This window comes from Monodelphis domestica, chromosome 6, assembly GCF_027887165.1.
Source record: "Monodelphis domestica isolate mMonDom1 chromosome 6, mMonDom1.pri, whole genome shotgun sequence".
Classification (NCBI taxonomy): domain Eukaryota; kingdom Metazoa; phylum Chordata; class Mammalia; order Didelphimorphia; family Didelphidae; genus Monodelphis; species Monodelphis domestica.
The window spans coordinates 109,152,725-109,172,300 of NC_077232.1; the positions used below are offsets into that span (position 1 = coordinate 109,152,725).

The window sequence follows — 19,576 nt, forward strand, 5'->3', positions numbered from 1 at the left end:
ATTGACTATTGACTGTTTGTTGAGGCATACTATAATATTGATTTGGGACCCCCTAGGTTTACCTTGCATTCCCAAATTATAGAAGTGCTTTAGGTCAAATTGTAAGCAGGAAAATTCCTTTGCTTCCTTGCATTCTTGTTAAGGCTAAAGAAAAATTCAGAGAAAGAACCTTGAGAGATTATCCTTCTCAGATTATCCTTTAGGTTTTGAGATGGGCACAGAGATACACTTCTAGGCTATGGTTTGATACCATCGAGTTCTATCTAAGACATCTATTTGTCCCCTAAACTATAAGGGTCACCCCCTATGTCTTTTGGCTAAGCCCGGTCAGATGACCACTACCTCACTTTTTGCCTGAGTGCATACCCTCCCGAAGACACATATCACCTGTTGTAAAGAATATAAAGACCCCAGAATTGATGTCTTTGAGGAGGCAGCTTTCCATCTATACTGTCCTAACAGCCAAATTTAACATGAATTCTAAATTAATAAATTTCTCTTTTTATTTCTAAGCTAAGTTTTGGAGTCTTGCATTCTTGCAAAAGGTACTTCCCAAACCCAGGGGATTCACCTCAAGCACCCCACAACAATATGAGTTTGGAAGATAGGTTGATACCAAACCCTATATGGCTTTGAATGCTAGGCAGTTATTTGAAAATGATGACAGAGTAGCTAATACCAAAGTTACCAAAAAAAAAAAAAAGGATTTCTTGTTCAAACCTTCCTTTTATAATCCTGGCAAATAATTGCCATAAATAATCTGTCTTTGGCAACAATCTCCCACTGAACAACAGTCTAATATATGACTGTTTTGGAAGGTTCCTCTCTCCTTATTCTTCCATTCCCACGCTTTAACAGTTATCAGAAAAGGGTAGCCAATCACTCCTTGGACCTGGAACTTAGAATATAAGACCACACACTAATTAGAGTGTCTGGACCTGTTGGAAATAACCTGAAGGTGAATGGGTAATGAGTATTTAAACAGAACTTCCCTTATACAAGGGAACACAAAGAAAGGGAAGTTAGCTCAGATCTCCTTTAGCCAATCCATTTCTTACTTCTCCAATCAGGTTCAAATTCTCCCATTAGTCCCTAACATTAGGCCTTCTCCTTGCCTTATATGTTTCTGTCTTTTCTATTGGTCCTCAATCTGCCCAGCCCACTTTGATCCCATTTTAAGTTCTACCTACATCTAGCCTTGAATCCAGAAAAAGTGAAAGGAAACTCTTCCTTTTTCTCTTCCATCCTGCACTGAACTATCTTCCAAGGAACCAGAACTGAGATCAGAACAATTGATAACTTATTTCATCTACAGTTCATGTTAAGTTGTGGTCAAGGAAAATGACTGTCTCCTATAAATTGTGTCTAAACTCTCAGCATCTAGAACAATTTACTTCCTGAGACTGCTGTTTTTTCTTTGGGGAGTGGGGTGGGGTGGAATGAATAAATTGTTTTACTATAATTATGGAAGGTGGAGGAAGATTTTTATAGGGAAGAGAAGCAGAAGGATTCAGAAAGCAAGAGAAGGAGGTAGTCACAGAACCTGAGAGGCAATGGAAAACTCTGTAGACAAAGGAAAGGAAGGCATAGGACAAAGAGAAATAGCTTTGTAAGGCTAACAAAGCTCTTTCCTTACCAGAACCCTATTAAGTAGATAAAGTATTATTGTCTCCATTTTACAGGTAAGAGACTGAAACCCTGAGAAATGAAGTGATTTGTCCTTGGGCTTACAGAGAGTTCTATCAGACCCAGGATCTAAAACCAGTGTCCTAACACCAAGGCTAATAGTCTTTAACCTACTGGAAAGATAAGAGAGGCAAACAAGAATAGTTAATAAGTTTTGATTGATTGTTGATCATCTTTTGAGTTCCAGACTATTTATTTGGACTATGACCTTTTATTATGTTCCAGTTAGCTGACTAACCACTGTTCACTGGTCAAAGGGCTCTCTCATCCTTAAACCTCCAGAAGCCCCATGTCTTCTTCATTATACAGTACATTCCATGTTAATAGGCACTTGAACACTGGTTAAATTACTGAATTAGTGGAATAAACACAATCATCTGCCAGTAGAAAAATTATTTTCTGGGCTGTAGCTATACTGAACTTATAGTCTAAATCATTGGTCACCAAAACTGGAATTCTTCATACCTCCAAAGGCCATTATGGGATGACCTGTGGCAAGAGGTGAATGATCAGCAAACCAAAGAATAAAAAGGGTAACTACCCCAACAACACAACCTTCCTACTATAGAGAATTGATGAGCTTGTCTCTCAAGTATATCTCTCCCTTTACCTATCATCTCACAGTACTACCCTCGTCTTCCTCTTTGAACAAACATTTTGTAACTATGCCACATAAATATTAACTAACTAATGACCATGGTTCTAGATTATTTCCACTCAATCAAAAGGAGAATAGTCATCACTGTACAAAAAGGCAACAAAATGGAAAAATTGTGAGTGTCTAGAAAGAGATGAATTTGTGAAAGAGATAAACAATGACAATGATTGAACAATCTTCAATGCTTGAAAAATTGTCATTGTTTATATCATATAGCACATGAAAATATTTCATCATTAGAATGAGCATAATATCTTCCATCAAGAGATCCATGAAGATCTAAACTCTCCTTCTGTTGTAAGCCATAGGAAACAGTTACAATATAACCTCAAATCAGACACCTGCTTCAAGATTTGTGTAAGTCTCATTAGGGCACATCCCCACCCCTTCCCCAATCATATCTTCATCTACTTCCCCAGATTACCTTATGCTACACGTAGTGGATTCTGTCCTCCAAGGAAATAGCAGTTAAGATCACTGACTCATTCTTTTTATTTTGGGTGGAAGAGGTCACCTGGAAGAGGTGTGTATCAATTGCCTCATTAAATCATCTCCTCCTTACTCATCCTATCCCAAAAAATAATCCATCTTCACAAGCATGGGGTCATCCCTGATCATGTGCTAAATTTTGTTGTTTCTATCTGCCAATACTCACCTAGCCATCACCTTAAATCAGGCCATCTACAACTCTCTCAATAGTCTTATTGGTCTTGATTGTCTCAAGTTTCTTTCCTCTCCAATTCATCTATGGCAGGTATTTTTCTTAAGTTCTGATTTGACCTGTTACTTTCTTATTCAGTAAATTCCTATGGCTCCCTACTAATTCTAGGGTAAAATATTATTTTATCTCTATCTCACCATTCCTCACTTCTTTTTGTTTAGATTCTATACATAATAACACCCAGTGCTTAGAAGGGTGCCTGGCACATAGTAGTTGTTTAATGAATGTTGATTGAAATTATTAAATTATAAATGAATTTTATTTATTAATTAGCATTTAATAAATGAATACATTTAATAAATATTCAAAATATTAATTTATTGAACTGTATAAAATTTTAAATAGAGAATTTATAAATAAATACATATTTACTAAGACCTTTTGGAATGGAAATGCAGGTGAAAGCATATGGTTTTTCAGTTATTTACATGGGTATATGCTTTGGGGTTTGAGTTTATAAGATTATTTACCTACCAAAAAAAATATGGAAATATGTTTTGCATGATAATACATGTATAACCCAGATCAAATTGCCTGGCAGCTCCTGGAGGGTGGAGGGAAGGAGGGAGAGAGACAATTTGGATCATGTAACTTTTGGAAAACTTATGTGAGAATGCTATTACATGTTATTGGTAAAAAATAAAATAGTAAGTGTATATTTACTTAGTAAAGATATTTTTATCTTCAATATTGAGGATAAAAAATTATTTATTTAGTGGATATGAGAATGTTTGCACAAAAAAAAGTTTTTGTATACATTCCAAAAAGTTCAGTTACCACTGGTTTAAATGAAATTGTGTGATATCATGGAAAGAATACTCTGGGGACATGGGATTTTGGGAAAGTTTGCCTTATACTAACTGCTTGGGAGAGGAAGGCCCAATCTAATGGAAGAGCTGGGACAACTGAAGTCAGAAAGCTCCAGTTCAAATCGGGGTTTCGTTTGTTATTATTTATTTAATATTTATTTTATAGGGTTTCTTCAACTGCAAAATGAAAAAATTGTACTAAATGACTTAAAAGGTCTCATCCAGCTTTAAATCGGTGATTGTATAATCTCTCTGGGGCTAAATTTTTCCATCTATAAAATGGGGATGGTGAGGTAATGATTTTAGTGCGATCTCCCTTCTTTACTCATTTGTGCAGTCAGTAGATCAGAAAGTTTTAAAGTAGAATGCAGGAGAAATTTGAGAGTCAAGGCCGGAAGTTCTCCACTCCAACTTCTTGGTGGCAACGTGGCATGTGGGCACTTGGCTCTTTAAATCCCGGAGCTTTTGCAGGGGACCTTCCTTCTTGGCCCCACCCACCGGGAGGAGGGGTGGGATGTTGGCTGTAGCCTGCGGGTTCCGCGCCTGCGCGCTGGTGGTGGCGGCGCCGGCGGGGCCGGGCCTGGAGGGGCAGGCTGTGGCGCTTCCCAGCGGCAGCGGGAGGGAACCCGCTAGGAGCCGGCCGTGGGGAGCTCGTCGCTATGCTCAGACGGGACGGGAGAAGTCTCTGACCGTGAGCAGCCGGGTCTCTGCGCGCCAGTAGAAGGAGGCGGCCATGGCGGAAGCCGAGGAACTGGGACCGCGGGGGGCTGTCGAAGGACCCGACGAAGACGAGGACGAGGAGCGGGAGCCGCTGCTGCCGAGGCCGGGCCGGGCCCCGCCAGGCTGCGCTGTGAGGGTCATCTGGAGTCCGGAGGGAGGAGAGGACGAAGAGACCTCGTCGGACCGAGCGGAGGAAGAATTGCTGCTCCTGCCCGGGGGAGAAGCCGCCGACACTGCCCGTGGGGGCCGCGACCGGAGGGCCCGGCGGAGCCCGTCCTGTGACAGCCAGCGCCTCATCTCGTCAGGTAGCGAGCCGTCCGCCCCCCGGTCCCCGCAGCATCCCCGTCACCACGGGCTTTCCCTGCTGCTTGTCCACTTGCTTCCTTTTTCCCTCTCAGCCCTGGCTCACCAGTTCCTCACCCCTCGGGGGACGCCAGCCACTGCCACCCTGGGCTCTCGCAAGGTCTGGGAAGACGAATGGGGTATCAGCCAGGGTCTCTCCAGCCCCGTATTACCTGGGCTCCCAAAGGCATGCCCATCTCCTAGGGTCACACATCTTAAGTCTGACCTATTTGATTATGCTCCGGGAGAATCAGTACCTTTGCGTTGTCTTGAGAAAGATGTTGGTGTGTGGGGCGCAAGAGGAGGTCAACAAAGTTTTTGTTGATGTTTGATATCCTGATGGGGAATTTCAAACTTTGTTAACATTGTCAAGAAAATTGTGCGCATTTTTAATAAGAAAGTTTCCATTAATTTGGTATCCCTTTGTGGAATTTCCGACTTTGCAAGTTGTGTATGTGGTTTAACAAAGTTTACATTAGTTGGGTATCCCCTGTCGGGAATTTCAAACTTTGTAAACATTGTAAAGAAAGTTTTTTGTGCAGTTCAACAAAGTTTGCATTAGTTGATATCCCTTTGGGGAATTCAACCTTTGTGAGCATTGTCGAAGAAAGAATGTGTGTATGTGCGTTTGATTTAGTTTAATAGCCCTATTGGGGGGGGGGGTAGGGAGGGGGGAGAGAGAGACAGACAGAGAGACAGAGAGTTAATAAGGTTTAAAGTGGTTCGATATTTTTATCAAAATTTTTTGGAGAATTTCAAACTTTTTAAGAACTGACCAAGGAGGAAGTTACAAGTGTGTGGTTTAACAAGGTTTGAATTAGTTTTGTTGGAGAATTTCTTTTGTTAGCATTGTAAAGAAAGTTGTTTATATAGTTTACCCAAGTTCGAATTCCTTTGATATTTTTATAGATAATTTAAAACTTTGTCCAAGAAAGGGAGAAAGGTTGTATGTGTTTAAACAAAGTTTGAATTATAATTTAAATAAGAATTGTCCAAAAAAAAATTGTATGTATGGATTAATACATTTTGGATTAGCTTTATATCCCTATGGAGACTATAATTTTGTAAGCATAGTCAAAAAAGTTTTGTGTGCATGTATGTGACTTAACAAGTTTTTAATTGGTTTGATATCTTAATGGTGTTTACTGATAAAGAAAATTGTAGGAGTGATAACATTGACAGCTGTTAAGCTCAACTCACAAAAATATCTCTACTTCACATCTAAAATAAGTTTCTATGTTTTTCTATTTAGTGGGTTATCCATAAACTGGAGCCCATCACCAATTCCTAAATTGTACACTATTGAGATTTGATGAGGAAAGTTTTAATACTAAGGCTATTTTCCCCTTTCTGGAAAAGTTTACATGACACTTGATATAGACTTGAAGTACTTAAATGTAGTGGGTTTTTTTGGCAGTGAAAATAGGTTTGATGGCCTCTATTTTCTTTCCATATTTCCTAAACTTGTTTAAAACTAGTATACTTTTCTGTAAATATATTTTAAAATATCCCTGAGATATAAATTAGCTTGGGAAATACTGTCTAAAGCAAGGTAGGTAATAGATCACAAAATTGTTTCAAAGAACCTTAGCAATCGCATAGCCTAATACCCATCATCTGTTACAAGTGAAGCACAAATATGTAGTAATTTGCCCAAAGTCATAGAGCTAATAATCGTAAGAATCAACTGGAGCCAAGTCTTCATATTGCATTCATTGTTCCTTCCACTATATCCTGCTGATATTGAATTTACAACAAAATATATCATTCTGGTTCCTTTTGAACATATATATATATATTCTTTTGTAAGTAAAGAATATAGATATTAAGGGATATACAGATGAAAGTAAAGGTAGATAAAGTGGTTCTCCCACTTTTGTAAAAGGCCTTCATTTCCTCTCACCTGGATTGTTTTAATAGCATCCCAACTAATCTTTCTTCCTTTGGTTATTGGCCTCTTTTAGGAGTGCTGAATTTAGTTGCAGGACTTGAATTTGCATCCCAACACAGAACTATGGTTCTATGTAAGTCACCAGACTTCTTTAGCCCTCTGTTGTCTCCTCCCTGAGATGAGGGGACTGGACTAAATGATTTTCAAAGTCTCTTCTAGTTCTAGATCTGTGATCCTGTAGCACTATTCCTGCTACAGCCAAAGAAATTTTGATTCTGAAAGACACAAGAACTTCTGCCTGGATGTACTAGTGTTACTACGACCACCCCACTGCCATCTACTCTTCTTCAACTTCTCTGTTGGTATTACCATTTTCACTCAACCTGATTGGAAAGAGGACTCATTTTTGATTCTTCCCCCTTTCATCCAATCTGCTGCAAAGTTTCATCCTGTCTTTTTCTGTGGTATCTTTTGTGCTGCTTGTACCACATTCAGAGGAGCTATTGCTTGGGCTATGGTAGTGCCTTCTAGCTTGTCATCCTTTCTCTAGATTGTTTTATAATGATAGCAGTGATTTTAAAAAATGTTGAGATAATGACAGTAAAGAGCAAAAGATAATATTGGACTTTTCTATTTTCAATATATCTTTCATATTAATGCCACATTAATCGTTCTAATGCTGCGTAAAGTAAAATACCTCCATCCTGTGGCACCCCAACAATGATACATAGGTGTCACAGAGTAACATCACATCTAGCGGCCTGATTCTGGGTTCTCCTGGCCTCCCCTGTCATTCTTTGCATATGGTGCATAAATCTGACTATACAGCTTCTTACCACAAAAACCTCCTGTAAACCTCAAAATTTCTCAGACTTGTGAATGTTAGGGGTTTCCCCCATTGGGGAATCTTCTACTTAAAAAAATTCCCTAGCAGATGGTGAGAACTCTACTTGAGTGTGGGGGCTCCTAGCTATGGGAGTGTCCCTGCTCCACCCTACTTAAGACTGCTTTAGGACAGAAAACTATTTGCTGAACAATGAAAGTACTTTGATCCATGCTTATGGAAGGGACAGGAAGTTCTTTGAGTCATGACTGTTTTAGAATTGATACAATGGGATACTAAGTACCTATAAAGGTGGGGCAACTTGTAAACTACTTAAACCTAAAAGGATGATAACTTATTCAGAGGTTTTTTCTAATGAAATTTGTTGACACAGCAGCATTTTTTCCTGACTTACTAAAGAGATTAAAACTACTCAGCTGTGAATTCAAAATGGGCGGTCCTTTAGAAACATCTACAGTGATTGGTAGATGTAAGGACTTAGGGGAGGTGACAGAGGAGATTTTGCCCTTAAAAATAAGAGCTTGGATCTCATTCAGGGATCTTGATTTCTGACTCTCATTCTGAAGGAGAGTTCCTTGAGGAGCTCCTCTGAGAGGCTCTGTCCCTCTGGGGTAGGGGCTCTGGAGGCTCTTGAGAGAGGCCCTTTGAAACAATCTCTGGCTGGAAGACTCTTTGAGGAAGGATGCTGGCCTAGTGTTACTAGAATCCTTGTTTAGTCAGACCTTGTGGTGAGTGTTAAAAAATTGACTGATTTCTCTTTTAAGACTCAGGTCTAGGCCATATTGGCTTGAGGCCCTTCATACTTATTCCTTTCTTACTCTCTCTTTCTTTGATTACTCATTGTATTGTTAATTAAAAGATCTATAAAACCCAATTGACTTGGGTATTTGAATAATTGGGAATATTTCCCTGGCGACCACCTTATATTTGATTTTAAAACCCAAGACACTGTAGTGAAACATATTTCTGCGGTCAAATTTACTCACCCTCTCTTATATCTATCAAAATTTATATCTTCCACTATTTTAATCACTACAGTTTAAGACCTCAAACATTTTAAATCTCACACTCCCCATTTGTTGCTGAATAAAATACAGACTTCTCAGCCTTATCAATTAGGATCATGTAGGATCCTCCCAATTTGACTCCAACCTACCTTTCCAGCTTTACCATATACTAGTACCTTTAACAGTTACTATGTTCCTGGAAAACTATCTCTTCCCAGATTTCGTGGTGCTGTTCCCATCTCTGACTTTGTACAAATTCTCTTCAGGCCTCTTATAATTCAATTATTTCAACACCCTTAAGGCCTTTTTTTTTTTTTAATTGGCTCCTACCTCCACGAAGAATTCCCTAAATCCAGGCTTAATGTGATCTCTCCCTTCTCAGATCTTGTTCTATTTGGGCCTCTCCCATGTACTTACATGATAACTTACTTCTTATAATTATTTATATACATGTTTTATTTCCCCTAGTAGATTGCAAACTCCTTGATTCATCTCTTTTTTTAGGGGGTCATATCTTTACCACTTAGCACAGTTAGTTGCCCATATGAGTGCTTAATAAATATTTTAAAAATTGAATTGGATCATAGGCTGCATTATTAGAAATGTAGTACTCAAAACAAAAGAGATAATAGTTCTACTTTACTTTGCCCTGTTCAGATCATGTTTAAAGTATTGTGTTCAATTTGAAGTGTCACATTTTAAGAGGGACATTGACAAGCCAGAGCTAGTCTAGGGGATATTTCCATAAGAATTTTCTAATTGTTTTTAATAAATGGTAATAGACTCTTCAGTATGACAGTGAGCATACTATAAATAAGTGTTCAAAGAAGTCTAGATCACAACCTGTCAGGGATGTTTTATTTTATTTTAATTTTATTGATTAATTAAGACATTTTTTCCTTGGTTACATGATTCATGTTCTTTCCTTCCCCTCCTCCCATTCCCCCCTTCCATAGCTAATGTGCATTTCCACTGGGTTTTACATGTGCCATTGATCAAGACTTATTTCCATATCATTGATATTTGCACTAGGGTATTAATTTAGAGTCTTCTTCCCCAATCATATCCCCATCGACCCATGTGATCTGGCAGTTGTTTTTTCTTCTGTGTTTCTGCTCCCATGGTTCTTTCTCTCGATGTGGAGAGCGTTCTTTCTCATAAATTCCTCAGAACTATGTTTTGGATCATTGCACTACTGCTAGTAAAGAAGTCCATTACTTTCGGTTATGCCACAGTGTATCCATCTCTGAGTATATGGTTCTCCTGGTTCTGCTCCCAGGGATGTTTTAGAAGGAATTTTTCATTTTGTAAGAATAATAAGTAACTCCTACCTCTTACCGAACTGAAAGAGCTAGAAGATTCACACTAGCTAGACTAGCCAGTAATAGCCAATTTTTATTTGGTTAGTTCTCTGTTATTCCAAGAGGTAGTCCTAGCAGGGAGTTGAGCTGATAGATAGGATTCAATTTAATAAATATTTAATAAGTACCTCTAATGTGCAAGGCACTAAGGAAATAGAAGCAAAGTCTATGCTCAGAGATTTTTTGGAAGACCCACTGAGAATTATTAAATATAGTGTGGAGTAGGAAAAAAAAGAGGTCAAAGGAAGATCTGGCAGGCTTTTTCTAAAACAGCTTCACAGAAGAGTAAGCTTCTTAGATGAGTTTTCAATTATTGGCTGAAGACTTGAGATATTCTTCAGTGGGGGACTTGTAATGTAGTTTGAAATATAGATGGTACCCAACTAATCTAGTGTGCCCTTTACATATTATCTGACAACTGTTTCTCATCATTCAGGTAGACATAGGAAATCTCCCTTTCCGTCTGCTGCCATTTGACATTTCCCAATCCTTGCCAAAGTTGCACTACTGCTAAGTTAACACTTCTTTAGTCTCCCAATTTACCCAAATCCATTGAAAGTCTACATTTGAATTTGGAGGGGTCCATGGTACTTTTGTTAATTTTGGGATTAAGAGAAAGGGGAAAGTTTGGGTTTTGTTTTGTTTTTTCCTCTCCCTACCATAAACGGTCCCTTTAACATTAGTTTCTAGGTCTGGAGTTTCACATCTCTCCTTCCTTCTTGCCTTGGGCCATTCCTATGTTAAAATATTTAGCATACTCTTAAGTATGGGTGCTCCTGAACACTGATATATCTTAATTCAGTTTTTGTGTACTAAATGACAGCACTGTTGTCTGGGTAGTTTTTGTCTTCCCCTACCTGTCCTAAGTGAAGAAAGGAAGGGAGAAAAAGTGGTAAAAGGAAGAGCTGTATTTGTTAGCCCTCTATTTCTCGTTGTTGTAAGCAGTAAAAACTCAGTATCTTAAAAGGGTTATGTGCTAGCTTTTTGCTTAACCTCTAATCCTTTAAACAGTGAGACTGCATTCTGTTTTACAATGAGTTTGGTGAAAAGAAAACCCCTGAAATAATGAATGTTTACAGTAGAAAGTAAAGGAGACAGACAAGCCCTGGAATCAGGAGGTGATAGAAAGACCTCAGAATTTTTCTGGATTGATTTCCTCTGTAGACTTCTATATTTGACCTCAGCATGTTTCTCTTAAATCATGACTTACAAAGTACCTGGGGGAAAATTCCACAGTATTTTTTTTTCACTCTATATTGATAGTCTGCAAAGGAACAGTTCTCATTCCTTCAAGCCCAATCACCAGGGATATTCTTATTTCAAGGCTTAACAAAAACAATCCAACTTGAGGGACTGCCCTGCAGTTTGCCAAACTAGAAGTTATGGAGTTTTATGGCCCAAACATACTTACCCCTTCTACAGCATCCTTAGTGAGACGGTTTCTAGCCCTTCCCCTTTAGCTACCTTGTATACCAGGGGTCCCCAAACTTTTTACACAGGGGGGTCAGTTCACTGTCCCTCAGACCATTGGAGGGCTGGACTATAAAAAAAACAATTAACAAATCTGTATACTGCTGTCTGGAATAGTGGAGGTTGCAGCACTGGCCATGATGGGCCTGTCACACCTTGCACTGCCACCCCTATACCGGGCTGCAGTATATACAGTGCAGAATCCCCTCCCCCAGATCGCTGCTCACCATGCTGACATCTTCCATTGCGCAGCCACATAAGCCTTTGCATAGTGCCTCATTCTCATTCAGTTACTCTCAGAACAAGGTGTCACGCAAAGGATTATGTCACTGGAAGTGGTACTGTATGTGAGCAATGCCTTGCTTTGTGGCACCGCCACATACAGTGCTTCTCTCACTGACCACCAATGAAAAGAGGTGCTCCTTCCGGAAGTGCAGTAGGGGCCAGATAAATGGCTTCAGGGGGGCGCATGTGGCTCATGGGCTGTAATTTGGGGACCCTTGCTGTATACTTTTGGATCACTCTAACTTCTTAATAAGTTTTCAATAGTATTGATTAGAAATTTGCTTCCACTAGAAAATTCTAGTTTTGCCCTCTGCAGTCAAGCAAACAAGTAAAAAAATGTAGAAGTCTTTTAAATACTTTGAGGCAGCTGTCATGTTTCCCCCAGATTCTTTTATTCTCCAGGATCTTAAGTTTCTTCTGTCAGGCCTCATGACAGTAGAGTAGACTGTTACCTTCCTCACTTTGAACACTATGCTTTTATTACTGACTCGCTATGTGACTCATCCTAGAAACATAGTTATACATGTTCTTTATTTTTAAATGTTCTTTAATTAATTTAGAATATTTTCCATAGTTACACAAATCATATTCTTCCCCCCCCTCCCAACTCCCTTCCATAGCCAACCAGCAATTCCACTGGGTTTTACGTGTGTCGTTGATCAAGACCTATTTCCATATTATTGATATTTGCACTAGGATGATCATTTAGAGTCTATATCCCCAATTATGTCCCCATCAACCCATGTGATCAAGCAGTTGTTTTTCTTCTATGTTTCTACTCCCACAGTTCTTCCTCTGAATGTGGATAGTGTTCTTTCTCATAAGTCCCTCCAAATTATACATGTTCTTTAGCACTGTTAATATAGTAGTAGATGAGGAAGGCTAAATGTCTTTCTGTGGATTGTCCCAAGAATCTATCCACCATATATAACTGCAAAGTTTTCTATATGATCATGTATGAATTTTAAAGGATTAGCTTAAAAATGAACTTTTGGAATATAAACTCTTAAAGTAGGCACTCAAGGTAAGATAAAATATCAGTATATTGTCTAGGTGATAAGGAAGATTGGTCTGAAAACTTGAAATATGGAAGAGTTTTCAAATAAACGCTATTTTAATGCTTATAGCAGTTATGGCAGACCTTTTAGAGACCAAGTGCCCAAAGTGCAACCCTCATGCCACATGTGAACCCCTGCCTTACCCCAGGCAGGGGAGGGGGGAAGAGTTCCTATTGGGCTGTTGGGCAAGGGGGTGTGTCATATGAGAAAGGCTTGTGTGGAGACAGGGAGAGGAGCAGCCCTTTCTTACACACGTACCATAGGTTCACTGACAAAAGCTTATAGGTTCATATCATATCTTGAATTAGGCAAATAGTATATATTACAAATCCATAGGCACTTGAATTAATTATTTTTAGTTGATATATTATGTAGCAGTAGCAGTAACATAATTATGTAATACTTGACATATTCATTAATAATGCTTTAAAGCTTACAGAGTACTTTCTCTTGAATAATGTTGCAAAGGTGAACTTTCTATATTGTGTTCAAGTAGATTCTTATGAAATGGTTGAAAACTTTAATCTTTTAAGAAAATTAAATTTGCCTTTTATTGATAGAATTTTCTGAGCATACTTTAAAAAAAATAAAGCAAATCTCTAGTTTCTTCCACAGACTTTAAAGTGGCAGAGTTCAACTTAATCACATTTTACCATTTTCTGAATTCTTGTGACCCCCCCAAAAAAAATATTGGTATTAAATATATCTTCCAAAAATAGATGAAAATAATTTGGAGATTCATCTCCTATTTTCTTTTATCCATGTCACAGCATCCCTCCATCATCTAGATAATTGGTTGTGTTAGATTAAAATTAGTATCTCCAAGTTCTTATTTTCCATAAAGTTTATTAATAATCACTTGAAATAGAAAAGGTAGATAAGCATAGCTTTAAAGTCTCTTTCTTACTCTTAAGTCCGACCATGTGTAACTCATTCTGCAGGATCCTCAGTCTGTCTCTCCTGCCTGCTCTGGGAAGTAGTGGCCCAAGTGGGCTCCACCCACACCCTTTTATTTACATTCATGGACACAGCACTGGCATATGAAAAATGGGATAAACCAGGTTGGCAATCCAGGAGGGAGAGAGGATGAAGTTCCCTCTATGAAATTCCCCCTTGAAAATGGTAAAGAACTGCTAATGATTATTGAAAGTTCCACCAGAAAGTACTGCCACAGATCATTATTTCATTTGACGCTGTCTAAAATTTAATAGTAAATATAGAAATATGAAAAGATTAAGACATTCTAGTACTATACCATTTTTCTTTGAATCATTGTCTTTGTATTTTTTTTTAAGCAAATATCACTGTTTCACTTGCACCTTGGAGTCCTGGATCACCTCCATTGCTATGATGTTTTTAATTCCTTTTTAATTCAGAAAAATCTCATATGTTCTATTAACATCTTTTTAATGCAGTAAATTTTGGAGGTACTTCAGAGATGAACATATTCTTAGAGGATCCAGAATTTGCTGATATAATACAGAGAGCAGAACAAGCAATAGACTGTGGAGTTCTCCCAGAAAGAATCTCTCAAGGTTCAAGTGGGAGTTATTTTGTCAAGGATCCCAAAGGGGTAAGACTTTTATAGAATAAATATATTCAACATAAGTTTTGAAGGAAAATATCTTTTCCTGTCTGAAACTTTTTTATTAATTAATTTAGAATATTCTTCCATGGTTACATGATTCATGTTCTTCCCCCCTCCTCCTTCCAACCCCCTCCTGTAGCCAACCAGCAATTCCACTGGCTTTTACATGTGTCATTGATCAAGACCCATTTCTATATATCAATATTTTCAATAGAGTGATCATTTAGAGTCTATATCCCCAATCATATCCCCATCAAACCATGTGATCAAGCAGTTGTTTTTGTATGAAACTTTTTTAAAAGTTATGAATAACACAGCTCAAACAGAAATAGAACCTACTGACTATTCAACTCAACTATTTTTAAATTTGTATTCTAATCTTCATTTATGTTCATTTATATACACATGTATATTACATGTAATACAATGTATTACAAAGTTATAAGCAAGATGTTCATATTATTTTGTTGTCTGCTTTTTTAGTTTGCCATAACTTTCCTGACATAAAAGACTTTTAAAGATAAATCTTTGGGATATTAGAAGTTAGCTCATTATTTGGTTACTAAAACCTGTTTTAAAATAGCTGTAGAATAAATATAGTGTCCCTAGAGATGTTTTCTCACCAAACTCAGAATCACTTTCTATTCAGAAAAGACAGGCAACTATTAATAATAGTTAACCCTATATTAAAAAATAGAGAGAAATTCTTAATAAAATACTTTTATTTAGGACTATGTCTAACTTTTGTCAGAAGTCATAAATTTGCTGTTTCATTGTCTAATATTTTGAAATGTTTTAATACTGAGTCACTAGATACTGAGCCTTTAAGTTTAATACAGATAGTAATTGCCTTCAGTAGCTTAAAATATGGTTTTTTTAAAGCTGATGAACATTTCCTGAACTTTTGAAGGGAAACTATCTAATCTTGAGGTTTATACCAGCCATTTCAGTCACATAATCTCAGAGCTCAAAAGGAAACTCAGAGGCCAATCCATACACATTAGTTAGAATTTAAACATTTACTTTCTATGTGCAACATACTAGTCAAAGACAAGAAACATTCCATTGTCCTCCAGAAGCTTATTGCATTCTACTGAGGGGATGTAGCAAATACATAGATAGTGTTTTGAGGAATGTCTGAGGCTGTTAATAATATCTTCTGTAGTACTTCTTACAAGTACTTCCTCCAGTTCTTGAAGGAAGATCTCTAGTGAGGAGAACTTTTTGACAACTCAGTTTTAAAGTTTTTCTGCTTCTGTCTGGAACGGAGTAGATATTTAATTGAATGTGTTAAACAGGATGATACCAAGTCTAAATTTGTGTCTCAGTAGTTTCCACCCATTGGTTCCAGTTGTGTACTCTGGGATTAACCATTACAAGTCTAACCTTTCTTATCATCCACTGTTCTTTCTTACTCATAGGTTTCATACTGTTTCTTCTCAATGGTAAAAATCTTTTGTTTCTTCCACAGGGTCTCATATGGCATGAACTCTTGACCCCTAATCATTCTGATCACCCTCCTATAACATAGTGCAGCTAGTCTTTAGTAACTGTGGCTCCCAAAGTGGAATACCAAACTCTTGATGTGGTCTGACTAGGTCAGAGTACTTGTAAGACAATCCTTTTACCTACCATGAACACCATTCATCTATGATTGGGCTACCATTGTTATTCTTTTGACTCAGTATCAAAGAGCAGTCCCTTAAAATATTCTAATCTTTTTTCAAACAAACCACTTTCTAATCAAATTCCCTTTGTCTAGATTTGTTATTTGAAGCTAGCAAAGCAAAATATGAACCCAGATACAGTTCTAGGTCAGAAAATAAATTTATTTGGCCATCTCATCTCCATCCTATTTCTCTCCCACCCTTTAAGTACATATAACTTTTCCCAAAACCTTTTGATTAATACATAGTCAATACTCATTTCCACAAAGAACAACTATGTTTTTAAAATAAGCTAATTTATGAAAATTGGGAACACTAAATTCTTTAAAAATATTGTATTGGGGGCAGCTGGGTAGCTCAGTGGATTGAGAGCCAGGCCTAGAAATGGGAGGTCCTAGGTTCAAATCCGGCCTCAGACACTTCCCAGCTGTGTGACCCTGGGCAAGTAACTTGACCCCCATTGCCTGGCCCTTACCACTTTTCTGCCTTGGAGCCAATACACAGTATTGACTCCAAGATGGAAGGGAAGGGTTTAAAAAAATAAATATATTGTATTGCTGACTTTTTTAAAGCTCTGATAAAAAATGGAGGTGATTTGATTTTCTTAATCTTTTCTCTCTTCTTTTATGCTTTGTTTTTTGGTGTTAATACTAGTTATTGTACTTTGATGTACTGAAATTGTATTGCAAGTTAATATTTCTTGCCTCAAAATAAAATGCAATCTCAGGTCTCTGAATATATTATTTGTAAGAAACAAGTAATGATGATGTATTAAGAATTTAGAACACCATATGAGTACATGAAATCTTTAAACATAAAAATAGGTGTTACTTTGTCAGAAATAAGGTAAAGTACTAATTTTGAATTGACTTCTAAACAAGGAATAGTTTAAGAAAAAATTGGTATAAAACTTGATATGCTATATAAATCTAAGCTATTAGTATTATAATAATAAAAGATAGCATACTTTAGGGGGGAAAGCACTAGTTTAGGGAGCAGAAGATCATTGGTTCTCATTGGTAGACAGAATAAGTCATCTGCTTCAAGAATTTTGAAATTCCACTAAGATCTGTGATAAAAAGGATTTGTTTAAATATAGAATACAGTTTTATGAATGTGTATTCAATTGTATACAATAATTAAAACCTAACTTTTCTTCTTTAGAAAATTATTGGTGTCTTTAAACCAAAATCCGAAGAGCCTTATGGTCATCTAAATCCAAAATGGACCAAATATTTTCATAAGATCTGCTGCCCTTGCTGTTTTGGCAGAGGTTGCCTTGTTCCTAATCAGGGATACCTTTCTGAGGCTGGTGCCTATCTTGTAGATGAAAAGCTTGCTTTGGGAGTTGTACCTAAAACAAAGGTAAGATGATAATTAGCTTAAAGATATATTTTATGTGTTATTTGGAGTAAACTGGCTTGATTGCATTTGCATAGGTACAAAGGTTCCTTATGACAGTGCTTCAAATTTAGTCATTTACTAAGTATAAAAGAGACATTGTGATATAAAGGAAAAAGAGCCCCAGCTTTGTAGTCAGAAGAACTGAGTTCAGATCCTTCCTCTGTTACTTAAGCCTTAAATGATCATCGGCTTAATATCTTCACCACTTCACTTCTCTAAACCTTAGTTTTCTCATTGATTAAAATTGAGGGGAATTGAGAGGTGGAGTTGAACTAGTGTCTTTAAGAGTCCTTCCAGATTTATATCTAGGTTGGAGATTATTGCTGATTTGCTGACACTACTGTGATATTGAAAACTGAGTTTTTTTAATTTCATAAAAACAAAGATTGTTCTAATAATATTTCTGTTTTTTGTTGCTCTTTTTTTTACATCTCTTATTTTCATAATTGCATGAACATAATGAAATGTAACATAATCTATTCTGTTCATTTTTTTTTACCACTTTAACCTCTCATGGATTTGTGATTGCTATTGACATTCTTCAATTGAAATTCCTCACCCAACTAACAAAAGTTCTCAATGTCTATATATTTTTATTAAATCACTTTTTTGTGTCATATGGGGGAATTATGGGTGGCTTTCTGCCCTGGCATTATAGAATGCTGAGATTAATAAGGACCTCAGAAATCATCTAGTTCAACACTTAAATTACTCAATTCTTCTACAAAATCCCTTATAGGCAATTGTTGAACTTTTGCTTAAATACTCCTAATAAAAGACTCTTTCTCCATCATGAGATAGCCTATTCTATTTTTTAATAGCTCTGTTTCAAGTTTATTATTTCAAGCCATAATCTGCCTTTTTCTAACTTCTACTCATTGGATCTCTAGCTATGCTTTCTGGAGTTATAGAATAAATCTATTCATCCTTGATATTGTCCTGTCATCACCCAAGACTTCTTCCTCAGTTTCTTTCCCTGTTCTGTAGGCGATGTAAGTTCAAAAGTTCTCTTAAACATGTTAAAATTTGTGTTCTTTTAATATGTTGTCCATGTAGACTGGTTAATAAATATGGGAATAACAAATCATGACTGAATTTTTAAAATATTTATTGTAAATATAATTAGCAAGAGAAATAAAAAAAAGGAATACAACAACCCATATAACCATAAATTTCAAGCTTTTCACAATTTCCTAAAAGGGAAAAATATATAGATATATATCTATATGTTATGTATATATATGTATAGTTTTGAAGAATCTGATTTCATCGATATGCTTTCTCCCCTTGACAACTCAAATTGAAACCCCTCTAAAACTTAGTAGAATATTTTCAATAAGGTGTTATGGCTAAAATTTTTAATTTGACAGTAAAAGTGATGACAAGTCTCTCCAAACTTAGCTAAACTTGTCCTCCAAATAACAGACATATATTCTATTACTGGACCTATGCTCAAAGCCCAGCCACCACGTTCCTTTCAAACCTTATCATAAAGTTTAACAAAATAATCAGAATTTATTTGTTTTGCGTCTCCTGATCTTTGCCCTTATCAGATTTTATTGTTTTGTAGTCATCACCAGGGACACTTAATTTCTGATGTAGAACTTAAACTGTTTATTTTTAGGTTGTCTTGCTTGTGAGTGAAACATTTAACTACAGTGCAATAGATCGTGCAAAATCAAGAGGCAAAAAATATGCTCTAGAAAAAGTACCAAAAGTGGGCAAAAAATTCCATCGAATAGGACTACCTCCCAAGGTAAATTACTATGAAAATTTTATTTGAGAGAAACCTCAGAATGTCTAGAATTTTTTTAAACAGAAAAAAATACTTATATTTTAAACTTCTATGTGACTGTTTAGCTGTGGCATTTTAACATACATTATTATAGATAGAAGAATTAACAACAAAAATTCCAACCAAGCTTATGTTTCATATGAGTATTGAACTTGGAGCTTTTACACTCTTTATTTGAAAAGGCAAATATTGCTAAATAAAGAAATTATATTTTTGCATTGCTCATCCCCACTATTTAACAGTTCTTTCTAGAGACAGCTTAAAGAAACT

The 19,576-nt window shown here is 36.9% G+C and overlaps 1 protein-coding gene across 1 annotated transcript in view; it reads left to right on the forward strand.

Annotated features, from left to right (window-relative positions):
- Window positions 1-4,407: 4,407 nt before the first annotated feature.
- PI4K2B (phosphatidylinositol 4-kinase type 2 beta) overlaps window positions 4,408-19,576 on the forward strand; it is a 34,355-nt gene continuing 19,186 nt past the window's right edge. The window contains exons 1-4 of the mRNA XM_007496650.3: window positions 4,408-4,899; window positions 14,268-14,425; window positions 17,272-17,472; window positions 19,136-19,267. Coding sequence (XP_007496712.1) covers window positions 4,608-4,899; window positions 14,268-14,425; window positions 17,272-17,472; window positions 19,136-19,267 — 783 coding nt within the window. The 5' untranslated portion in view covers window positions 4,408-4,607. The remainder of the gene's footprint in view (window positions 4,900-14,267; window positions 14,426-17,271; window positions 17,473-19,135; window positions 19,268-19,576) is intronic.